We start from the raw sequence: 24,788 nt of genomic DNA, 5'->3' as shown, positions 1-24,788 counted from the left end.
GGCAGAAGATTCATAATCCTTCTTCCACCACTGAGATTTAGCTGCACGTTCCCATAAGCCAATTTTATTTCTCTTTTGAATTGACATTGAAAATTTCTTTAAATGATTACAAAAGCAACAGGAACAAGAAGCTTATTCTCTTTTGAACAAGCCTGAGACCACATAAAGGAGAAAATCTGGCAAAAGATTAGGGGGAAAATGCTTTCTTTTCTTATCGAAAAAATACACTTCTGCCATCATTGCAGACACAAACCAAAAAAGCATGCATATCTCCTATTTATTGAGTTATTCAAAAACCATTTACAAATACACCCATCTGAACCAGAAACTATCCTAATGTCAAGGTTACAAAGATAATATATTCAGTGATCTTGAATATATTTGTTTGAGGAGCTCACTCACACATAACAGAGAGAAAGATCTGGATTCCACTATACACACAGTACAGCTTGATTTGTGCCATATTGAAGGTATGTACACATCCTGGGGCAACACAGGTAAGATCCTCATCAATTTCCTGTGCAAGATCGAGGAATCAAGATGTTTCTACGTGTTTCTTCACTGTGTTTATTCATTTATTCAAAACTCACAGCATTTATCATGGGCTAGGCATCTATTTAGGTGTTTTACAAATACTGACTCATTGAATCCTCATAATAACTATGAAAATGGGTTTTTACCATCCCCCTGTTATAGATGAGGAAACTGAAATGGAAAGAGTAAGTAACTAAGAGACTGCCCCAAGGTCACACAGCCGGTAAATGGTGGAACTGTAATTCGCACCAACTCCCAGGCTGTTGTTCACTATGATGTTCCAAGTTTGATCGCTATAGAATTAGTAGAAGGTACAAATGAGAATTAGGTTTATCTTGCTTTTCACAATCTTTACATTCCCAAAATCTGATCTTGCAAACTAATTCAGAACTCAAATCCCTTAGTAAGCTTATTATTTAAATGGCAAGGTAATATGAAATCTGTAAAACAAATAATGCTGCTTAATTTGTCTGTTTCAATAGTAGATTTTTTTTTGTATACTAACAACTTTAAGCAGATCTCTTATGTTAGCGAGTACACTTGAATTTTACATTTTGCTATACTTCTTGTGGAAATACCCCACAGCTCCCCTGTCAGACAGGTGTGGCTTTCTCATTTCAGTGCTGGCAAATAGCTGTTACACAATTACCTAGAAGCACATGGCTTTGAAAGACTAATCTTGAATGTGATTTTCAGCCTATGTGTCTGTTTCACAGAATTATTAATCCTAAAAATTCAGTGTCATAAGACACAGGAATAAAAGCAAGTTTATTTTATTATTAGTTCATCTATCATAATACGTTAAGGTAATGTACTTTTTAAATAATTGTAGAAGCCTGGGCTATCATTTTTCCACTGTAGTTTTCATACATCAGAGAAGCAAGTAGATAATGATGAAAAATTGTTCTTCTATATAACTGTCTTGTGACCATCACTCTGAGATCAATCAGCCAAAATATGAGTAGACAATGTATTGAGTCCACAATTATTTTTAAACAAACTTCAATATCTTGTTTTGCTTGTGATGGCTTCTGCTCTTCCCATTTGCTCTCCACTGTTCACCATGGCCTCGCTTCACTGTCCAGAGGGCTGTTGGAGGGACACTCCATATCCTCAAGGACTCTGAGATACTGGGACTCAAGACCCTTTTCACTCTAAGATACTATTGCCTTTATAAGGTGCTTGAGAGTGAGAGTTTAGAAAAATTAAAAAGAAACGCCAAAGAATTATTTTGTTTTGCTTTTTTAAAAAGATGTTTAGAAACTTTAAACCAAAATATTGAGTTGTCCTAGAGATAGCAATGAAAGAAGCTTCAAAGAAGAAAGCTGCTCATAATAAAGGAACAAAAGATACACACACACATAAACACACATAAACACATATATCATTTTTCCCTTCCTCACCAGAAGAGAAGAATGAGATAAGGCAACATAACAGTTCCTTGGGGTGGAAAGCTGTAAGTAAAGTGACAGTATTTTGCCAAATGACATATTGCTAGGCATGGGGAGCAGCTCAGCTCTCTGGCCTGACTCACCCAAAGTACTCAGTTCCTAGTCTGGCAAGTATTAACCTACTCCCTAACTTTGTTCCCACTGTTGGGAGTGGAGGGAGCAGGGCTAGAGCCATAGTGCTGTGTTACTTTGGGAGTTAGAGGGCAGAATTGCCAATATAATCAATAGGCTTTGTAGTGAGTAATCCAATAAAGGTGAGTTTAAGTTTCGCTCTACCCCTTATTAATGGGGTAACCTTGGAAGGTTACTTGCAGTCGATGCTGCATCACCCTCCTGGAATGAAGAGCTTACTCTATTTCCCCAGCTTCTGGGAATACTGCTTGCAGCTCCCCACCCTCTTCAGGAACTGCCTTCAGCTGAAGAGAACCTCCTCACCCAGGGTCACATCCCTATTCTGGGAGACCTCCATCCAATGACCAATCCATGCAGGGGTGTAAAAGCCTGGCCCCTTCACCCCACTCAGGACAACTTTAAGGCAATTCCCATTTCAGTGTTCCATAAAGGGTCAGCTGAAAACTTCCTCAAGACTTGATCACAGCCCAACTTCTTCATCTGCACAATCCTACGTCCTTCCTTACTTCTTTCTTCCCACTGTTATTGACTCTAAGAACACTCTCTCATAAACTTCTCTTTGTCTCTGCTTCCCAGGGAACCCAATGGGTAACAGTCCTGAACCTCTAAGCTTTAATGTGAGTGAAAGGACAGATTCTGGCTCAGTAGGTCTGGAGTGGGTCTAAGCGTCCAAATTACAGACAAGCCCCCAGGTGGTGCCAGTGCTGCTGGTCTGCGAAGCACATTTTGAGTGGCAAGAATATAAAGCATTAAATCAAATAATAAATATAAAGTACTTAGCACAGTGCCAGCTGTGAGCTTGTGTTTGTAATAACTTTATTTTCTGTATTTGGTTATTTATACTTTGTCAAATAAGTAGACACGCTATAGTAAAGTGTACACAGGTAGACTAAGCAGATGAACCACTGAACACTGATATGTGTGAGACATTTATTTGCAAGACATGCCCTTAAAGACAAGGTAAATTAAGACTTTCATCTTGCTTGAAGTCCTATTGTCCATTGTCTCTACTAAGCCATTACTGTTCGCTTTCTGCCCAAGGTATGACTTGATTCCTGCCCCCTGCTCAGCAATCAGTTACTCAATCATTTCACTTCGACATCTTTCTTGAGCCCATTGCCTCTTCATCCTCACTTCTGCATGAATTCAGGTCCCTCTCACCTCCTCCGCTAAACTGCTTCCAGATCTTCCTAATGAGTCACTCTGACTCCAGTCACGAATCTTCTCCTTACAATTCCCTGAAGTTATTATTTCAAAGCACAAGTCCAGTCATGTCATTTTTCATCTGAAAAGCCCTGAACAGCTTTCCGTGCCTGTTAGATAGAGTGCATATCTCCCCGCGTAACATGTAAGGCCTTTTAACAGCTGGCTTCTTACCATCCTAACTTCATCACGATATGTTGTCACTTTGAATTTCTCACCTTCCGCAAACATGCCATGCTTTCTCACACTCCTCTGGGAATGTATGTGCTGTTCTCTCTTCCATGTACGGGTTCTTCTCTTCTTGACGAGCAGTGTCTTCCAGGCAATTTGCAGGACTATGCTTCTGTGGCATTCCCTACATGCTTTTTTCAGTGCCATATCGCAGGGTATGATAATCATTTGTTTGTTTGATGGTTTCCTTCATTACTCTGAGCTCCTTCACGATAAAGACTTTGTCTGTATCATGACCAGTCTCTCCCCATCCTTAGCTGACTTCGTCATGGTGGTTCTCTGGTATATAACACAAGCCCTAACTCACAGTAGATCCTCAAAACGTATTGTTAAGTGAACAAAATATTGAATCTGCTTAGTATAAAGTCCAAAGCACCGTGTAAAACCTTTCTTATGCATTTGAAATTTTAAGAATCAACATGTCAACATATGGTGCTCTGGTAGCAACTTCATGTTATTTAATTCAGTGGCAACTTTGAGATTATTGCTGTGCGTGTTTTTAACTGCTGTATTGAGATATACACATATCATAAAATTTTCCCATTTAAAGAATGCAATTCATTGGTTTTTAGAACACTCATATAGATGTGCAGTCATCACCAAAATCTAAATTTAGAACATTTCCATTACCTCTAAAAGAAACCCTGACACCATTAGCAGTCACTCCCACTCCCTTCTTCCCCCAGCCTCTAGCAACCCTAATCTACTCCCTATAAATCAGTCTGTTCTGGATAGCCATATAATGGAATCATACAATGGGTGGACTTTTGTGACTAGCATCTTTCATTGCATATGTTTTCAAGGTTCATACATTTTGTAGCATGTATCAGTACTTTTTTTATAAATAATATTTCAACATGCAGATATACTACATTGTATTTATCTATTTGTCAATTAATGGACAGTTGGATTGTGTCCACTTTTTGGCTATTGTGAATGATACTGTTTCGAACATTCGTGTTTCTGTGTAGACATATGTTTCATTCTTGAACACATACCTAGGGATTACTGAATCATATAGAAACTCTAATTTAACATTTCAAAGAACTGCCAAACTGTTTTTTCCAAAGTGGCTGCACCATTTTATGTTTCTACTAGCGATGTATAAGCGTTACAGTTTCTGCACATTCTTGCCAACACTTGTTATTGTTGTAGCTTCTTTTAAAATTAATTTAATTTGTGGTTTTTACAACTTTAAAATGTCTTTTGAAAGTTTCTCAGCTAACCCTGAGTTTATGCAATGTCATCAAGTCTATAGGGAAGTTAAAGATGTTGGTGTACCTGGATATGTCAAAAAACAGAATAGAAACAGTGGACATGGACATTTCCGGATGTGAAGCCCTTGAGGACCTCTTACTGTCATCCAATATGTTGCAACAGTTGCCGGACTCTATAGGTGAGAATATATTTTGCCATAAATGTTTGTCAAATATGTAATTTTCTTTCTTGGCAGTATAGTTTGTCTGTAGATGTGGGGAATATACTGTTAGCTTGATATTAATAAATTAGCAAGTTCATTATTCAAGATGAGAAAATAGTATTTTACTGTTATCTTAAAATGAGATGGTAACTCGTTATCAAATTCAAGAAGGCTCTCTTATGAAAATGATCTTACTAAATTGACATATTTAAATTTTTTCAGATCTCCTAACTGAAAATGTTATTGTAAGGAGTATATATATATATATCTTAGATTTACAGTAATTTTATTACAGTAGCTTCTATTTACATGGTGTAGCTATAATCTATTTTTGATACTATTGTAACATTGCTATGATCTAGAAATAAGATAAATATACAATAAATATAAAATATCTTTATTTTATTTTCTATTATTTTAAAAAGACATATTGTCTTTTACATGCTGAGATTCATGAGGGCAGATAACTTGTTAGTATATATTAAGCATTCAATCCACTTTTGTTTTAAATTTTTATATTAGTAGAATAATAAAAGAATCTAATTTAAATAATGAGTAAATTTTTTGCATAGTTATCTTGCTATTATTTATGAGAGAACTCATCAAGTAGGGTAATCATCAAATAACTTAACTTTGGAATATGGTTTTTAACACTCTGAATTAAACATGTCATATGTTCTGGAACTTATTAATCCTTCTGAAAATTAAGTCACAACTGAGGCAGCCTTGTTGAAGGGAAGCTAGAAGACAAGGTAGTTTCCCAAATTATTCTTTAGTATCCTATTACTTTCATGTTCAGGCTAATTGAGAATGTAATTTTAACAAGACAGGATAGCTTTTCTTTTCCTTCTCAATTTGATGACTTTTTGGTTTATATAATCACATATTTATAACAATACTAGAGGTCCTGTGCACAAAATTCATGCATGGGGTCGGTGGGGGGGGAGAGGGGGGCGTCCCTCAGCCCAGCCTGCACCCTCTCCAATCCAGGACCCTTTGGGAAATGTCCAACTGCTGGTTTAGGCAGTCAGACATCCCTCTCTCAATCCGGGACCATTGGCTCCTAACCGCTCACCTGCCTGCCTGATCGCCCCTAACCACTTTGCCTGTTTGCCTGATGCCCCTAACTGCTCCCCTGCCTGCCTGATAGCACCTAACTGCCTCTTCCAGCTTGCCTGATAGCCCCTGACCACCTCTGCCTGCCAGCCTAGTCTCCCCTAACTGCTCCCCTGCCTGCCTGATCACCCCTAACTGCTCCCCTGCCTGCCTGGTTGCCCCTAACTGCCTCTGCCTGCCTGCCTGATCACCCCTAACTGCTCCCCTGCCAGCCTGGTCACCCCTAACTGCCCTCCCCTGCCAGCCTGGTTGCCCTACCTGCCCTCCCCTGCTGGTCTGGTCACCCCTAACTGCTCTCCCCTGCCAGCCTGATCACTCCTAACTGCTTCTGCCTTGGCCCCAGCCACCATGGCTTTTTCCAGAAGGACATCTGGATGGATGTCCAGAAGATGTCTGGTCTAATTAGCATATTACCCTTTTATTAGTATAGATTTCTCCAATCTGCTCTGTCATAAGACTTATCTGAGTGCTTTATTAAACACTTACACATTTCCACACTCTCACTCTGAAAATTCTTATTCAGTAAGTTTGTGATAAGCCCTCTAATCTGTATGTTTATTAAACATCCTAAATCAAACCTATGATCAAGCAAGTTTAGGAAATAGTCTTTTGTGCAACAGAAGGTAAGGTAGTATAATGGTAAAAAGAGCATTCTCCAGTCAAGATACACTCCTACTCAAACACCACTCCATACCTCTTCAAAGACATAATGAGAATAGAAAAATAACTCATATCGTTACTGCCTCGTTGATAGCAAGAACTATACCTGGTATATGGTAAGTGCTCCTCAGATATTCAGAAAATAATTTCGACATACTAAGAAGAATGAGCATCTACCTTAACCTGAGATAGAATAAAAACATACCAGTAACCCCAGGCCTGAGAGACTCCAGACCTCAAACAGCAGTAGCAGACTTACATTCCTTTCCTGCTGTGAAAAAAGCAAACAAAAAAAACACCTTAAACATAACAAGGGAACTCAAATTTACAGGAGATTGAAGAAGGAACCCCTTATCTGTGAAGAGAGACTGCTGCAAAAACCTACAGCTAATATGTGAAGCTAGGGTGGAAGGCAAGAACATATAAAGATTCACTGCTGGAAACTGTGGCTAGTCACAAGCTGGTTTGGACTAGATTTGCAATATCCACATGGGATGAGAACATCGTGTTGCTAATGTAAGACCTAGTTCTGAACTCCAGAAACGTGAGGGTCAGGTGGAGATAATCATGAAACTGCCAGACAGGCAGGGGTGAGCATAGATAATGAGAATACATACACCCTCACAAATGAGCATGTAAACCAAAAGAAATTTAAGCTAATATTATTATGGCAATTCGAATATTCAAACAAGTAGGAAAGTTTACCCAAGGGAAACTGAAGTCATCAAGCAATAAAAAAAAAGAGTTTAAGTATGTTTAGATCTTCAAATAGATAAAAGGAAGAAAAATGTTTGTCTCAAAATAATAACTTATAAAATAAAAACAGAAGCTATGACTAAGAACAGGTAGTTATTTTAAAAAATAACCAATTAGAAATCCTGGAAATAAAAATATCACATAAAGAGATAAAATATGTTGTAATTATTTGTTTAAACTATCTTCCTTTAAGAAAGTAGGCTAGGAAATTAGCAGTTCAGATCCTGGCTTTTCTGCTAGCTCTGTGACCTTGAAGAATAAATGAATTAATCTATGTAACATTGCTTGCAATATCACCTGGAACATAGTAAGTACTAAATATTAGCTATTATAATAGTGTAATTATTATTATAATCTTAGATTGAATGAGTGCACAGTATTTAGGCTTTTAAAATTCTATTGCATGTGTATAAATTTCATGTAAATATCAGCTATAGTATTAAATAAATTACATTAATATTTAAATATATTTACTACTAATTATATATTAATAGCTAAAATCATGGTAAAAGGCCTCCTTTTTCTTTCTCTTTAGTACTTCCTAGTTTGGAGTATAGGGTAAAGAGGTTGGGACTTGGGGAAGGGTGAAAGTAGAAGGCAAAGAATAAGATGAAATACTTTTGGTTCCTGTAAGGTAGACAAGGAGAGTCCAAGCAGATGTGATATAGAAATGCAGTGAAGGAATTATCTGCCAGAGGAAAATAATGAGTAGCAATGATGGTGAGGCCACTGGCGTAATACCATTCCAAGGGCAATCAGGTGCCTATAAAAGCTCCAGTATCTGTTCAAGAAGTGCCTCTTGGATGGAATATATGAGTGACAAAGTAACCACATCACAAATGAGTGAGGTTCCAATACACTGACATGGAACTAAGCAGGGAGGTCTAACTTACTTCAACTTTCAAAACTGTAGAAATGTCTGTCAATTGTCAGAGCCACTCCCCCATTCTTTAGAAACATCTCTTACATCAATCTTTTGGCCTGAATTCTTAACCTGACTCACAATTTTCTCACTACTACATCACACCTGGGGACTGCAATGCTCTTAAAGAAAGCTTTGAGACCTAGCTGGCTTCCTGGTGTTGGCTCAGCCCAAAACTTCTTGTGACCCCGTCAAGTGATGTTGAGAAAATCAGCCCTCCTCCAGCTCCACCAGTTTGATCAGAGTTAACAAGTCATAGAAAATTTACCTATGAGTCATAGCCCTGTTTTCTTTTCACAATTGATGAGCAAGCTCAGGAGTTCTTTTACACGTTCAAGGTTGATATTTTAACGTACACACCAGAGAAGCTAAGGTGACTCAGTCACCCTTTGAACAGAGATGAATATGGCAGTGGGTGTCCCAGCTTCCGAGATAAATGACCCCAGTGTGCATTGTCCTCGTTTTCAGATGCTGGGCTGTTTTCAGTACTGTGTCCTGGGGTCACGCGCTGATGTATTAAGCTCTAAATATTACGGGCATTTTTTCCAAACAGTCTGACAGGGATCACATTTCTCTCCCTCAGAGTAGAGATTGTGAGTGCCTCTGAAGACTGTGTAACCGATCACACTGCAATTTAAAGTGCAGCCACAGCTTTATTTCAGAGTTTTTGTGACTTACTCTAGGCCTTTAAGGAATCCTTACAATACTTGCAATGGGTGGGCATAATCTTCTCAAAGCCTGTTCACAAAACACTGCTTGCACGAGATAATCCTCAGGTACGTACACAAATGCCATAACTTTGGACAGACACATTGCTACAGTAATATATTAAAAACTCATAGAAAAACTTCACTAAAAAAATCTGTTTTACTTTGCTTAACGGCATTTCCCAAACACAAACTTGTACCCATCAGAAGTTTTCTGCAAAACAAGTAGTCTAGAATATATGTGCATATTTCTAATGTAAAACAAAAAAATTAGCCAGCTATTAATGCTTTGTCCTTGGATTTTGGCTATTTAAGCCATATTGATATTATATGTTACTAGTGGTCCAGTGCATAAAATTCATGCATGGGGGGGAGGGGTGTCCCTCAGCCCGGCCTGCACCCTTTCCAATCTGGGATCCCTCTCACAATCCAGGATGATGGCTCCTAACCGCTCACCTGCCTGCCTGCCTGATTGCCCCTAACCACTCTGCCTGCCCACCTGCTTGCCTCCAACTGCCCCCCTGCCAACCTGCTTGTCCCCAACTGCCCCCCCCACCAGCCTGATCACCCCCAACTGCTCCCCTGCTGGCCTGCTCACCCCCAACTTCACCCCCCTCCCCCCGCCAGCCTGCTTGCCCCCAACTGACCCCCACTGAAGGCCTGCTCATCCCCAACTGCCCCCCCCCCACTGGCCTGATCACCCCCAACAGACCCCCCACCGGCCTGATCACATACAGCTGCCTTCCCCTCTTGGCCCCTTACCGCCTCTACCTCTGGCTTTGTCCAGAAGAACGTCCGGGAGGTCTCCTAGAAGGTCTCCCAGTCTAATTAGCATATTACCCTTTTATTAGTATAGATAGAGGCCTGGTGCATGGGTGGGGGCCAGCTGGTTTGCCCTGAAGGGTGTCCCGGATCAGGGTGGGGGTTCCCTTGAGGGGCAGGGCGGCCTGGGCGAGGGGCCTATGGTGGTTTGCCGGCCAGCCATGCCCCCATTGGGGTGAGGGTCCCCACTGGGGGGGCGTGGCCAGCCTGGGTGAGGGGCTGAGGGCTGTTTTCAGGCTGACCATGCCCCCCAGCCAGGACCCTCACTCCATGGGGGCGTGGCCAGCCTGGGTAAGGGGCTGATGGCTGTTTGCAGGCTGACCACACCCCCTAGCAGGGACCCTCACCCCATGGTGGTGGGGCCAGCCTGGGTGAGGGGCTTTGGGCCATTTTCAGGCCCCTCCCTCAGCGGCCGGCCCCGGCAACCCAAGCCTCCCATGCGCCCAGGCCGGCTCCATGGTCACAGCCCACAGGCCCCTCCTTCGGCTGCTAGTCCAAGCAGGTGGGAAGCTTGGCTTCCTCTGTTTCCAGGGGCAACCCAAGCCTCCCACCTGCTCTGGCTGGCTCTGTGGCTACCGCCATCTTTGTCCCACTAATTTGCATATTTTCTCCTCATTGGCTATGGGTGTCATGGAGGGATGGTCAATTTACATATTCGTCTGTTATTAATGTAGATGTTATAGCTGGATAAAGGAAGTAGTTCTCAATTACTCTGTGGTTAATATTCATTAAAACCATGGGAGTAGAGCAAGCAATATGGGTGTGGAGAGCATAAATCAGACAGCAGAGATAAATAGTTGAAATTTCATTCTTGGCAAGTTCTGCATAGTGTATTAAAATTTCAACATTTTGTGCTTACTGCTGATCCAAGTCAAGGTTTTATGGTAACAAAAAGAGTATGACATCATATGTAGTAATTTTCCAAGTCTATAATTATAACCACTGCATTGTACTAATTCAGTACCCATTTGTTAATTATTGGGCTTAATTCAGATTTGTTTTCCATTTGTATGACAACAGGAATGTTAGTTATTAGTGCTTAGGAATTAATTAAATATTAAGTCACATCTGCCTTGAAAAATATCATCTGGTCCAATTGCTGCATAATAGAAAATGGAAATGTGGCAGTATCACTGTCAACTCGAGTTTCTATGGAGCCTATGTTTTGTTTACTTGTCTGCATTGATGAACTTGAACTCCTGTTGACATAAGTAATTTTTTGCAACTGGAAGGTCAAAACTAGACTGCACACAGATATCAGTTTGTAGGTTTATATAAGCAGAGTGCAGCCAATTAGCATAACAAACATTCATCACAAGTAATTATTTTATCTCTTTTATAGTGCATTTTCCATCAGAAATCTGTTCTTGTATATTAATAAAACTTCTCTGTTTTAGGACTGTTGAAAAAACTAACTACTCTGAAAGTGGACGACAATCAACTTACAATGTTACCCAATACAATCGGAAAGTAAGTGCCAAAGTTTCACACAGTCAGCCTCTCTGAAGCCAGAAACAGAAGGATTGGTTGAGTTTTTAAAATCAAAACATTTTCCACTACAGATACCAATAATCTTATTCATATGTAAGCTTATTTTAGACCATATTGTATTTAGTTAGAAATGTCATATATCTTAATTTAGTTTTATACCTAAATATCACATTGACACCCAACTATATAAAATCATGAAAAATGCTTAACCATGACTCTTTCATAAGAAAGTGATTACCCAACCTTCAATTATACTCTTGCCCTTAATCTTACACATTATTAATTTGATGTTTTGACTGTGAAGTAACTCTAAATTCATTTGAATGTCTTAAAAAAAATAAAATCAATTTAATGTGCATTATGTATATGTTACCATTACATTATTAGTAATATTTGATAATTATAGAATTATAATGTATTTTAGAAATTAAGGAGATAACCATCTGTTTTAGCTTGCACTGTTTAAAAGTTTCAACATGAAAGGTTAGCATTGCATTTTAAGGATAAAACATACGTTATTTATTTGAGAGCAATTTATATCTAATTTTTTGTTGACTTTAGCATTTGGTTCTCAATTATTTAAGAAGTATATATTCTTACCAATGTTTCACTGAAATGCTTTTGTCTACAACTTATATAAAGTGAGAAATCAATAAGGTGGTCTTCATTCTGAAATTATGTAAGACCATTTTATAGGGATCTTGCTCCACATCTCAATGAAGAGTTATATAACTCTGTAACTTAACAGATTTGGGTGTACTTGGGGTGGGGGAAGTTTTAAAAAACATATTGATTAAGTATAACTGACATGCAATAAGCTGCATATATTTAAAGTTTACAATGCAATAAGTTTTGACATAGACAAAAAGGCATGAAACCATTGCCACCATCATGATAGTGAAAATATCCTTCAATCCCAAAGGTTTTCTGGTGCCTTTTCCACTTTACTTCACCCCAAGTTGGCAAGTAACCACTGATATGGAAAATTTCATTGGCTAAATTTAAATTCTAATGTTCAGACTTTGGGGAGTAATAAAAGTCTCAATCATTTTTTAATATTTTTGTGTCCTTACTATACCATATGTTTTGTTCTACAATTACTTCCATTTTCTCCAATATAAAGTAGAGCCATATTTACTTTCTTTAGGGGTACACAAAAATAATTATCTTTATCAGTCTGATGCCTTTTAAAGGCTTTCCTATCTTATTATTTTCTTAGGCACTAATCTTTCCTGTTAGATCAATAATGAATTCAACTTCATTTATCTCTACTAAAGTTATGATTGGTATTTTACCACTTATGTTCATATTTCTTATATAAATTTATATAAACTAATAACTCCAGCTCTGTGAAGATAAGTCAAAGAGTTTTGATAATGTAAAAACAGACCAAAAAAAGTTTCTTTTTCAGTATGCAAGTAAATTTTATGCTAGGTTATTTAAATATTTAGTTTTCATTTTAGTTTTTAAAAATTGATACTTTTTGGAGAGAACCAACATGGTGGCAATAGGTGGCTGGAATGCTTGCTACCTTCCACAACCATATCAAAATTACAACTAAAATATAGAATAACTATCATTCAGAACTACCTGAAATCTAGCTGAAAAAAGTCCTACAGCTAGAGAAGTAAAGAAAGTACATCAAGATTGATAGGAGGGGTGGAAGCTTGGAATGGGCAGGTCAATACCCACATGTGGTGTTTTTTTTCAATCAGGAGGGATATCTTGCCTGTGGATGCCTCCCATCAGGAGCAAAGGGTCCAAGCCCCACAGCAGACCCCTAGCTCAGAGTTCCAGAGTTTCTCTCCCCAGACCCCTCCCCATAACTTCAGGCTATAAAAACCATCAGGGATTATGGATGAGTGATGCAGAGGTTGCTAGAGACTCTGGCAGTTCCTTTTAAAGGGCCAGCACACAAACTTACATGGACTCGTCCCTCTAAACTCCAATGCTGGGGCAATGGCTCAGGGAGATCCAAGGACATACAGGAAGGAGGTGAAGTGTCTGTCATTGGAGCAAGAACTTGGGGCAGCCTTCTCCCAGACACAGGTGCTCACAGGGGGGCATTGTTCCTATGCCGAGACACCCCCACCCCATAGCAGAGATAACTGGAAGCCATATCTAAATTTCTATCAGCCTGTCTCTCACTGTTTGATCTGCCCTGGTGATCCATGAGACCCTGCCCCATCCAATTTACAGCCCCACCCAAGCTGTTTTCAGTGGTTTTTCCATATGAATGGCCTGTTCTGGCTCAGGCTTCAGAGATTCCTAAAATTTCTCAAACAAGCAGCAGCTAGCATTAGCCTGCCCCATACCTATCAATAAAAGGCACCCTTTCTTCATCAAAAATCTCATCAAAGTGGGAATAGAGGGATCATACCTCAACATAATAAAAGCCTTATATGAAAAACCTACAACCAATATCATACTTAAAGAGCAAAAACTAGAACCATTTCCCCTAAGAACAGGAACAAGACAGGATGCCCACTTTCACCACTCCTATTCAACATACTACTGGAAGTTCTAGCCATAACAATCAAACCAGAAGAAGAAATAAAAGGCATCCAAATTGCTAAAGAAGAAGTAAAATTGTCATTATTTGCTGATGACATGATATTGTACATAGAAAACCCTAAAGACTTCATCAAAAAACTACTTGATTTAATAAATGAATTCAGCAATGTAGCAGGATACAAAATTAACACCCAGAAATCATTGGCATTTTTATACACCAGTAATGAACTCACAGAAAGAGAAACTAAAAAAGCAATCCCATTTGCTATTGCAACAAAAAAAAATTTAAGGTACCTAGGAATAAACTTAACTAAGAAGATAAAAGACCTGCACTTGAAATAAGCATTATTAAGCAAACTACAGGTTGTTGAAGAAAGAGGTAGAGGAAGATATAAACATGTGGGAGAATATATTGTGTTCATGGATTGGTAGAATCAACATCATGAAAATGTCCATACTAGCCAAAGTAATCTAAAAATTCAATGCAATCCCTATTAAAATACCAATGGTATATATCACAGACCTAGAACAAACTCTCCAAAAATTTATATGGAATAAAAAACAAAACAAAAAAAAATAGTTGCAACAATCTTGAAAAAAAAAGAACAAATTTGGAGGGATCACAATACTGGACACCAAGTTATAGCACAACGTTATATCACAAAGCCACTGTGCTCAAAACAGCCTGGTACTGGCACAAGAACAAGCATATAGACCAAAGTAACAGAACAGAGAACCCAGAAATTGATCCAAACCTTTATGCTCAATTAATATTTGACAAAGGAGGCAAGAGCATACAATGGAGTCAAGACAGTCTCTTCAATAAATGGTGCTGGGAAAATTGGACAGATACATGCAAAAAAACGAAACTTGACCACTAAATTACACCATACACAAAAGTAAACTCAAAATGGATAAAAGACTTAAATGTAAAATGGGAAACCATAAAATCTTAGTAAAATCCATAGGCAGCAAAATATCAGATATAGCTGGAAGCAATATGTTTACCGACACATCTCCTAGGACAATAGAAACTAAGGAGAAAATAAACAAATGGGCATCAAAATAAAAAGCTTCTGCACAGCAAAAGAAACCATCAACAAAATAACAAGAAAGCCCACTGCATGGGAGAACATATTTGCCAATGTAATATCCGATAAGGGTTTAATGTCCAACATTTACAGGGAACTCAGACAACTTAACAAAAGGAAGATAAACAATCCAATCAAAAAATGGGCCAAGGACCTAAATAAAAAACTTCTTAAAAGTGGACATATAGAAGGCCAAGAAGCATATGAAAACATGCTCAAAGTCATTAATGATTGAGAGATGCAAATCAAAACAACAATAAAGTACCACCTCACACCAGTCAGAATGGCTATCATCAACAGATGACAAGTGCTGGTGAGGATGAGGAGGAAAAGGAGCCCTCATGCACTGCTGGTGAGAATAAAGACTGGTGCAGCCACTGTGGAGAACAGTATGGAGTTTCCTCAAAAAATTAAAAATTTGACCCATTTGACCCAGTGATCCCACTTCTAGGAATATATCCCAAGAAATCAGAAACACCAGTCAGGAAGAACATATGCACCCCTCTGTTTATAGCAGCGCAATTTACAACTAGGCTGCTATAAAAAAAGAAAGAACTCTTACCATTTACAACAGCATAGATGCCTGGAGAGCACTATGCCAATCAAAATAAGCCAGTCAGAGAAATATAAGTATCAGATAATCTCACTCATTGTGGAATATAATGAACAACATAAACTAATGAACAAAAAAAAAGATCCAGAGAAATAGAATCATCAAACAGACTGTCAAACATCAGAGGAAAGGCAGGGGAGCGTGGATTGGGGGAGAGAGATCAACAAAAAAGCTTGTATGCATATAAGCATAACCAATGGACACAGACAATAGGGGGGTGTTAAAGGCTGGGGCTGGGGCTGGGTGTAGGCTGGAAGCAGACAATGGGGAGAAAAGGGGACATATGTAATACTTTCAACAATAAAGAACTTAAAAAAAAGGCCTAAAACAGCTTGGCCTCACTTCCGTGCCAAACACAGGTAGAAGCCATCTGCAGACTACTCAGTAAGGATAACTCCTGCACAGCAACTCTTCCACTACAGTTGCAGCTGGTCATCACAGCCAATTAGCCTGGAGGTTCATTTCTCCCAGTGACACCAACAATTAAGGCTCAACTACAAAAAGACTGTGCACACAGCCCACACAGGGGCACACCTAATGTGCCCAGTTCAGGTGATTGGAGAGGCTGAGTCACTGGGTCCTACAGGATACCTACTACAAACGGCCACTCTACCAATTCCAAGAGACATAGTAGCTCTACCTAATACATAGAAACAAACACAGGGAAGCAGCCAAAATGCAGAGACAAAGAAACATGTCACAAATGAAAAAAAATAGAAGAAATCTCCAGAAAAAGAACTAAATGAAATGGAAGCAAGCAAATTACAAGATACAGAGTTCAAAACAATGGTTATAAGGTTGCTCAAGGACCTTAGTGAGATTTTCAAGGGACTTCCTAAGATTTTCAAGGATCTTAGTGAGAATTTTAAAGACATGAAAAAGAACCAGTCAGAAATTAAGCATGCACTAACTGAAATAAAGGATAATTTCCAGGGATTCAACAGTAGAGTAGAGGATTCTGAGACTCAAATCAATGATTTGGAATATGAGAAAGCAAAATACACCCAATCAGAAGAGCAAAAAGAAAAAAGAATCAAAAAATATGAAGATAGTGTAAGGATCCTCTGGGACAATACCAGCATTTGCATTATAAGGGTGCCAGATGGAGAAGAGAGGAAGCAAGATATTGAAAACCTATTTGAAAAAAAATAATGACAGAAAACTTCCCCTACCTGGTGAAAGAAATAGACTTATAAGTTCAGGAGGCACAGAGAGTCCCAAACAAGAGGAACCCAAAGAGACCCACACCAAGACAGATCATAATTAAAATGCCAAGGGCAAAAGACAAAGAGAGAATCTTAAAAGCAGAAAGAGAAAAGCAGTTAGGAAGGAGGAGAAGGAGGAAGAGGAGAAAAAAAAAGCCCAGCTGGCATGGTTCAGTGGTTGAACACCAAACTATGAACTAGGAGGTCATGGTTCAATTCTGGTCAAGGCACATGCCTGGGTTCTGGGCTCTATCCCCAGTAGGGGCTGTGCAGGAGTCAGCTGATCAGTGGCTCTCTCATCATTGATGTTTCTATCTCTCCCTCCCTCTCCATTCCTCTCTGAATAAAATATATATATATATATATATATATATATATATATATATATATATATATATAGAGAGAGAGAGAGAGAGAGAGAGAGAGAGAATATGAACAAGGGGACATATATAATACTTTTAATAGTAAAGATATTTTAAATGAATAATAAAATGGCAATAAATATATATCTATCAACAATTGAATCTAAAAATCAAAATAAATGAGCAAGGAATCTAATGAATAAAATAAATTGATGAATAAAATAGAACCAGAGGTGTGGAAACATGGAACAGAGGGAAGGAGGCAGAGGATGTGAGAAGCAGGAAGAGATTAACCAAAGAACTTATATGCATATATGCATTACCTATGGACACAGACAATAGGGTTGTGAAGGCTTGGTGCAGGGTGGGAACTGGGTTTAGGGGAACAATGGGGGAGAATAAGGGGAATATCTGTAATAGTCTCAACAATAAAAATTTTAAAAATAAAATAATTGGAAAAAATTGATACTTTTTTTTCCGTAAAAGTATGAAAAAGAATTATCAAAGATAAATGGGCCTAATTAATTCAAAGGTTGATACTGGTTTACAGGGATAAAGGTTAATAATCTTATCATAAAAGCTCACTTTTTAAAGTTATTTTCAGTGCCTTTATCATCCTCTGATTATTGTTTCAGGGAAAATAAAAGGGAAGTGTTAGATTAGTCCAATCACAAAAGCAGAACTTTTTTTATAAAGCAGTAGGGAGTATACGGGAAAACTCTATCTCTTCTGCTCAATTGTTCTGTGAACCTAAAACAGCTCTAAAAAAATAATGTCTATTAAAAAAGAAGAAGAACTGACAAACTGGGCTATTTAGACTTGGGTATTTGGCACACATTTTGCCAAAAATGAACAAAGTGAGCTTGACAGTTCAAGAAAACAACTGACAGTGTTTGTTGCCAACAATAAAATTAGAGCTATTAAGCAAAAATTAGAATTTTGGAAAATTTTATCTGCTGCTGTGAGCTTGAAAGCTCCCCAATACTTAAAGGCTTTTCTGATATTATGAATGTGCCAACATTTGGAAAATTTGTTTAATTCAGTGAAGCAACGTTTTTCAAACTAATGCATGAGTTATAAAATCTGACATGAATAAGAGACCCATTCAAAATGGAAAACAGACCAGTTGATTTTAATGTATTGGTATAAAGAGAAAGAAAAGTTCATTAATATAATTTCAGATTGCACATTGCAATTATCCCCTAAGAAACTGCTACTGTTAAGTTTTGGTGTAATAGCAAAAAATAATAATTATTATTATTATTTTAAAAGGCTTTTAAATTTTTCTCCCTTTGCAACTACATATCTATGTGAGGCTGGATTTATTTTATATAATTCACTCAAAACAATGTACCCCAACATATTGAATACATAAGTATGTAAGAGAATCGAGTTGGGTATTATTAAGCCAAACATTGAAAGATTTGCAAAAATAAAAAGAATGTCACTCTTCTCACTCAATGTTTTTGTTTTGGAAAATATAGGTACTTTGTATAAAAATATGTTACCTATATTAACATGTCATTGTTTTTTTCTTGATACTTAAGAGCAAAAAATAAATATTTTTAAAATTACTGTTTTAAATTAAAATATGGTAGATATCAATAAACATAAAGCATATAAACAAAAGTTCTTAAGGGTTACCAGTGATCTTTTTTAGAATGTAAAAGGATCTTAAGAAGAAAAATTTTGAAGATTTCTGTTCTATATCACACCATGGATTGGATAGTAAAATTATGACAACTATTGTCTAACTTATGTTCTCACTTAATGATAGCATCTGCATACAAATGTTTTGCACCTACACATATGGCAAAAATAGACTAAATTTCTAAAATTTTATAGTACACTTTAATAAGAAATCTGTATGAAATAAAAATAATAATAATTAAGTACTATTATTATTTTCCTTAGAAAATTCAGAAATGATAGATCAGAGGTTTAGTTCAAGGGCTAGAATTGAAGTTTTATTATGATCCTATTAAATGGCACCCCAGATCACATGCAGAAAGTGTTTTATGAATAGTGGAATAGTCTATATTTTATTATAGACTATTGTGCATCTAAGACTTTCTGCATCAGCTATACCGACCAAAACTATTCTCATTCTGCACATAGAATGCTTCCATATGTCAGATTTGTCTCTAACCACTTTAGTAGTCCAAATATTAAAAACTACTAAAAGAATTCATTTTTCAGTATTTTTCAGAGTTGAAATAAATGCCATGAGTGTTTTGCCAATCCTATATAATAAAAGGCTAATATGCAAATTGACCAAACAGGCGGAACAACAAGTTGCTATGATGCACACTGACCACCAGGGGGCAGATGATCAACACAGGAACTGCCCCCTGGTAGTCAGTGCGCTCCCACAGGAGGAGTGCCACTCAGCCAGAAGCCAGGCTCACAGCTCTCCTGCCTCCACGGCAGCCCTAAGGATGTCTGACTGTCAGCTTCTTAAGCTATCAGTCGGACATCCCCCGAGGGTTCCCAGACTGCAAAGGGGCACAGGCCGGGTTGAGGGACCCCCACCAAGTGCATGAATTTCATGCACCAGGCCTCTAGTGACTTATAAAATTGTTTATTTTTCTTGTTGAGCCTAGGAGTGCCAGATGCCCTAAGAATTGAATGTGCAATGAAAATAATAATAAATAACTTTTTGTGTGTGTTCACATTGTACCAGACACCAGGTTTGGTGGTTTGCATGCCTTCTTATGTAGTTAAAGGCCCATTAATACTATATTCAAAAGCTTAGCTTTGAAATCTAGTAACTTCTCTTAGCCTAAGTTTCTGTATTTGTTCATGGGACATGTACGAGAGGCAACTGAATGATGTTTCTCACATTGATATTTTTCACACTCTCTCTCCCTTCCTCTTGCTCTAAAACAATCTATTTGAAGAAAAATGTCCTCAGGCGAGGATTTTTTAAAAAGGAAAATATCACAGGATAACTTTTACATGTTTCAAAAACAGACTGTTCAAAATGTGTTTTTTAGGGTACCTTTCTACCTCATGACATTTCAATGAAGCACTATATCTATACCACAGGCTTAGCATACATTTAATCCTCATGAAACTACATATTCGGCATTACCAACCAATTTTCCAGAAGAAAAATGCATTCATAGTAGAGTTCATTCAGTTATTAAGTGGTCACACTAAAATTGGAACCCAAGCCTGTCTGAATATTTTCCACTGAATTATATCACTTCAGCGTAAGAGTTAAAAGTGAACTAAGAAAGTGAAGCCCAAAGCCATTAATTTTATGTTTATTAGCATCTACATTAATATAAGATATAATGGCTTCTAATGGTCATAAATGATGTTAAAGTGAAATTATAGATTGTCTATGTAATATAGTCACAGTACCTCTTCCCTATTAGCTAGGTAATTGAGGGTTAATGAGACAGTAAGATCTTCCCAACAAAGACTAATTCATGGAAACTAAAGTAGAGAAAAATGTAGAGAATATTTTTAGAAAATTAAGTTGATACTATTATTTAATTTCAAGCATTACTACCTCCAGTTCTGACACTTTGTCCTGATACCTGAAGAAAAGCAAAGCCTTACTAAATACAACTCTTGTAATATTTATATGGATCTTAAGTATCATTGACATGTTGTGTGTGTGTTTAAATGTTTCTATTAAAATGATTTCAAGGGCTTTATTTAAAGCCTTGCAACTAAATGTGTGGCCCCAAGACCAGCAGCATCCACATCACCTAGAAGCTTGTCACTGGATAACCCAAACCACTGAATATGAACCTGCATTTTAGCAAGTTCACCTGGTGATTCATATGTACAGCTGAACATATGCATGAACAATGTTTAGGAAACATTGCTTTATTGTACTCTATACCTCCTTGGCAGCTTTTTTTCACTTTGAATGGTACAATAGACTACAGATAAAATTTCAAAATAAAGAAACTTGGCATTTTTAAAATACTTTATTGATATTTTTAGAGATAGAGAAAGAGAGATGGGGAGAGAGAGAGAAACATTCATCAGCTGCTTACTGCACGCCCTCTACTGGGGATCGAGCCTACAACCGGGCCTGTGCCCTGACCGGTAATCAATCCTGTGACCTTTTGGTGCATGGACAATGTGCAATCAACTGAACCATACTGGCCACAGCGAGGATTTGTTTGTTTGTTTGCACAAAGTATAATTAATATGTGTTTTATTTATTGAAATATAATTGACATAAAAAATATTAGTTTCAGGAGTACCACATAATGATTCAATATTTGTTTATATTTCAAAATGATCACAAGTCTAATTAACGTGTCACCATACATACTTACAATTTTTTCTTGTGATTAGAACTTTCAGATATGCAATATGTAGTTATTATGCTGTACATTATATCCATAAGACTTGATGATTTTATAAGTGGAAATGTGTACCTTTGACTGCCTTCACCCATTTTTGCCCACCTCCCACCTCCACCTCTGGCAGCCACCAATCCATTCTCTGTATCTATTTTCTTGGGTTTGTTTGCCTATTTGTTTTTAGATTCCACATATAAATGAGATTATATGGTATTGTCTTCCTCTGTCTGAGTATTTTTTCACTTAGTTGGTCTGTGCCAAATGTGATACAACTGTATTTATATAGATCTGGAATAAAAATACCTTAGGTGATTTCCAACAAGATAGCCATCAGTGGTCAGTTGGAATGTTAAATTATTAATTAGGATCTTTTGAATTTCAGAAATCATTGAAAAATGTGTGTTTTGCACCTAATAGCTTTCCTCTGTATCTCAGAGATATAAAATACTTTCAGGCTATAAATTATGAATTCAGTATATCCACGGTATAGGAAAAATGTTGTCTTTTAATGCAGGAAATTCTTGCTTTGCACAGTAGTGGGAGACCATAAAAACAAGCATGCTGCAACCTGAAACTGTGCAAAACAGTCCATGAGGAAAACTATGATTGTTCTCAAAAGTTCTTTCAAAACCTTTTTCAAACATTAAACACTTGTGCGGTTGGTTATAAATGTATAGGGAAATGAAAAACTAGTAAAGCCAATATTTATTTAGTATACTGTCATTGTAAGCATTAGGAGCATCAAGAATTACGATGTTTTATTTATTTTGTAAAAAACAAACAAACAAAAAAACTATCAAGTCTGGCTAGTGTGGCTCAGGGGTTGAGCATCGACCTATGAACCAGGAAATTCATTCCTGATCAGGGCACATGCCCGGGTTATGGGCTCCATCCCCAGTATGGGCCATGCAGAAGGCATCCCATCAATCATTCTCTCTCATCATTGATGTTTCTATCTCTCTTCCTCTCCTTTCCTCTCTAAAATCAATAAAATATATATTTTTAAAGAAAACAACACTATCGAGATTAATTTGAACAGTGCTTTCCTTCTTTTCATCATGTAAATTATAATTTGGAGTGAACATTTTTTTCTAGTGGCAGTGAATTGTCATACTCCTTTTTAAGCTTGGGTTAGCTTCCAAACTTTTATCCTTCGTGCTTTTAATGTTTAGAAACATCTCTGAGAGTTCCTTAAGGTGAAGTTGATTCCCAGCGTCACTTCCTCTGGGACATCATCATTTTCATCACAACCATCTTCCTCATTTTATGTCAACAGGTTTGCTTCCACTAAGTTCTACTGGCAGCATATCTAGTCTCTCCAATATTGGCAGGCAAATTTCAGCAGTCAGCCATTTCTTCTACAACTCCATTTATGTTTGATTTGAATTCTGCAAATTTATTTGCACAATACGCTGAAAGTCTCTGCTATATTGCACCCATGTTACTTGCTGTTCCCTACTGCCATGACGCTTGAATACCTTCAGTTGTATGCTTTATGTCATATTTCTTCCAAAACACAGCTAAACATAATGCTTGGTCTTCAATTGTGGCATTGGTATCCTATTCAAAAGCCTGCATAAGATAATAGTCTTTCAAAGTTGAAATAATTCCTCTTTCCATTGCTTGGATTAATGTTGCTCTTGGTGATAAAAGCAAACTTTCACATTTTCATTTAAATACCCCAAAGAATTATGACGACCAAGAATACTATCCAATGGTAGTAGTGCTTTAAATGTTCAATTATTGTGCCTGTAGTATTCCTGTATTGCTGACTGACAAGTAAGCAATACAACAGTGGGATTTACAGTCTGTGTGTGAACTGAGTAACACTGTGCAGTGACTGATCACTGACAGACTTTGAAAGAAGAAACGTGACTAGTCACTGTTCAGACGCACACCTGTTATTTATACTGTGGCTCTAGAATGAAGAGTTAGCAGTGAAGTTTATATTGTATGGAGGTACTCACAGTATATGAGGTAACTTAAATTTGAGTCATGTTGCTAAGGAGCTAATATTATTTCATGAAGCCATAATAACTGAAATGTGTGCCTCTCAGAACTATAGGAAGTAAGGACTGCCTTACAGTGTGACTCAAGACTTAACTTCAAGACATGTTTTTATGAAAGAAAGAAAGAAAGAAAGAAAGAAAGAAAGAAAGAAAGAAAGAAAGAAAGAAAGAAAGAAAGAAAGAATAATATACTTTAATTATATTTTAATTGTTTAATTCTTTGATATCTACCTGGTACACAAATCAGAAAATTTTATTTTAAAAAAGTCCTGGTACTTCTATCACCACTTGCTGAGTACATGACAACAAGCCATTCATTGATAGAAATGTCTTTTAACAAATTCTACCAAATATATTAAGTGCATTATGTGTAAGACAGTGTGCTAGACTTTTTTAAGAAACAAATAAACTGTTATGGGTTTCCCAGTAATTGATCCCTGTGCCCACCAACACACACACACACACACACACACACACACCCCACACAGTCACACAGCCATGCACACCTGGCACCCAGCGACATGACCACCCCTGCATGTGAGAGTTTCAAAGGATTTAGAAACAAATTTATGAGGGTTCACTAATACAAAGAAAACATATATCCTGAGTATGTATTTTATGGCAGGTATTGTGCTAGATTCTTTACTTACAATAGTTCATGAAATACTCAGAGCAACTAACATGAGGCAAGACATATTCATATCCTCATTGCAAATATAAAGAAACTAAGGATTAGAGAAAAGTTATAGAACTGGTCTGTGCAAAAGAAAAAATTTCACTTAAGCAGCACTTGCCAAAGAGATAATACTCAAAGCGGAATGCTGTTTCACCTCATCTGGTTCTAACCTGTTGAAGCGCTTAAGGACCATGGATGGTGAGTTACTTTGGTCAGGGTCAGACTTGACCTGGCTGAACTCATTTCTTTCTTGACCCATGGATAATGGGACTTGATTTACCTTGAACACAGACTTGTGAAGGCATTTCACTCTCTACATAATGCACATTTTTAATCCTTAATTAGTATAACCCAGTGCTAGCTCCCCCTTTTGGCACTTAATTTCCCTCCTCAGAGCACTACTCAGTGAATTTCTTCCCTGCTATGTCCCTTTGCCTGTCAGCTTTGATTTTTGAGCTGTGGTTTTTGTTTTATTTTTTGATACCCAAGATAATGCATCTAGCAATTGACAGAGCTTGAGTACAGATCCATTCTGACTGACT

The 24,788-nt window shown here is 37.6% G+C and overlaps 1 protein-coding gene across 1 annotated transcript in view; it reads left to right on the top strand.

The window, feature by feature from the left end:
- LRRC7 (leucine rich repeat containing 7) overlaps positions 1-24,788 on the top strand; it is a 481,537-nt gene that overhangs the window by 344,399 nt on the left and 112,350 nt on the right. Inside the window, exons 10-11 of the mRNA XM_081085905.1 lie at positions 4,803-4,947; positions 11,352-11,424. Of these exons, the coding sequence (XP_080942031.1) occupies positions 4,803-4,947; positions 11,352-11,424 (218 nt within the window). The remainder of the gene's footprint in view (positions 1-4,802; positions 4,948-11,351; positions 11,425-24,788) is intronic.

The sequence above is a fragment of the Myotis nattereri genome (genome assembly GCF_964212035.1).
Source record: "Myotis nattereri genome assembly, chromosome: 3".
NCBI classification, from domain to species: Eukaryota; Metazoa; Chordata; class Mammalia; order Chiroptera; family Vespertilionidae; genus Myotis; species Myotis nattereri.
Note: the sequence above shows the minus strand (reverse complement) of the source record. Positions and strands in the feature narration are given on the sequence as shown.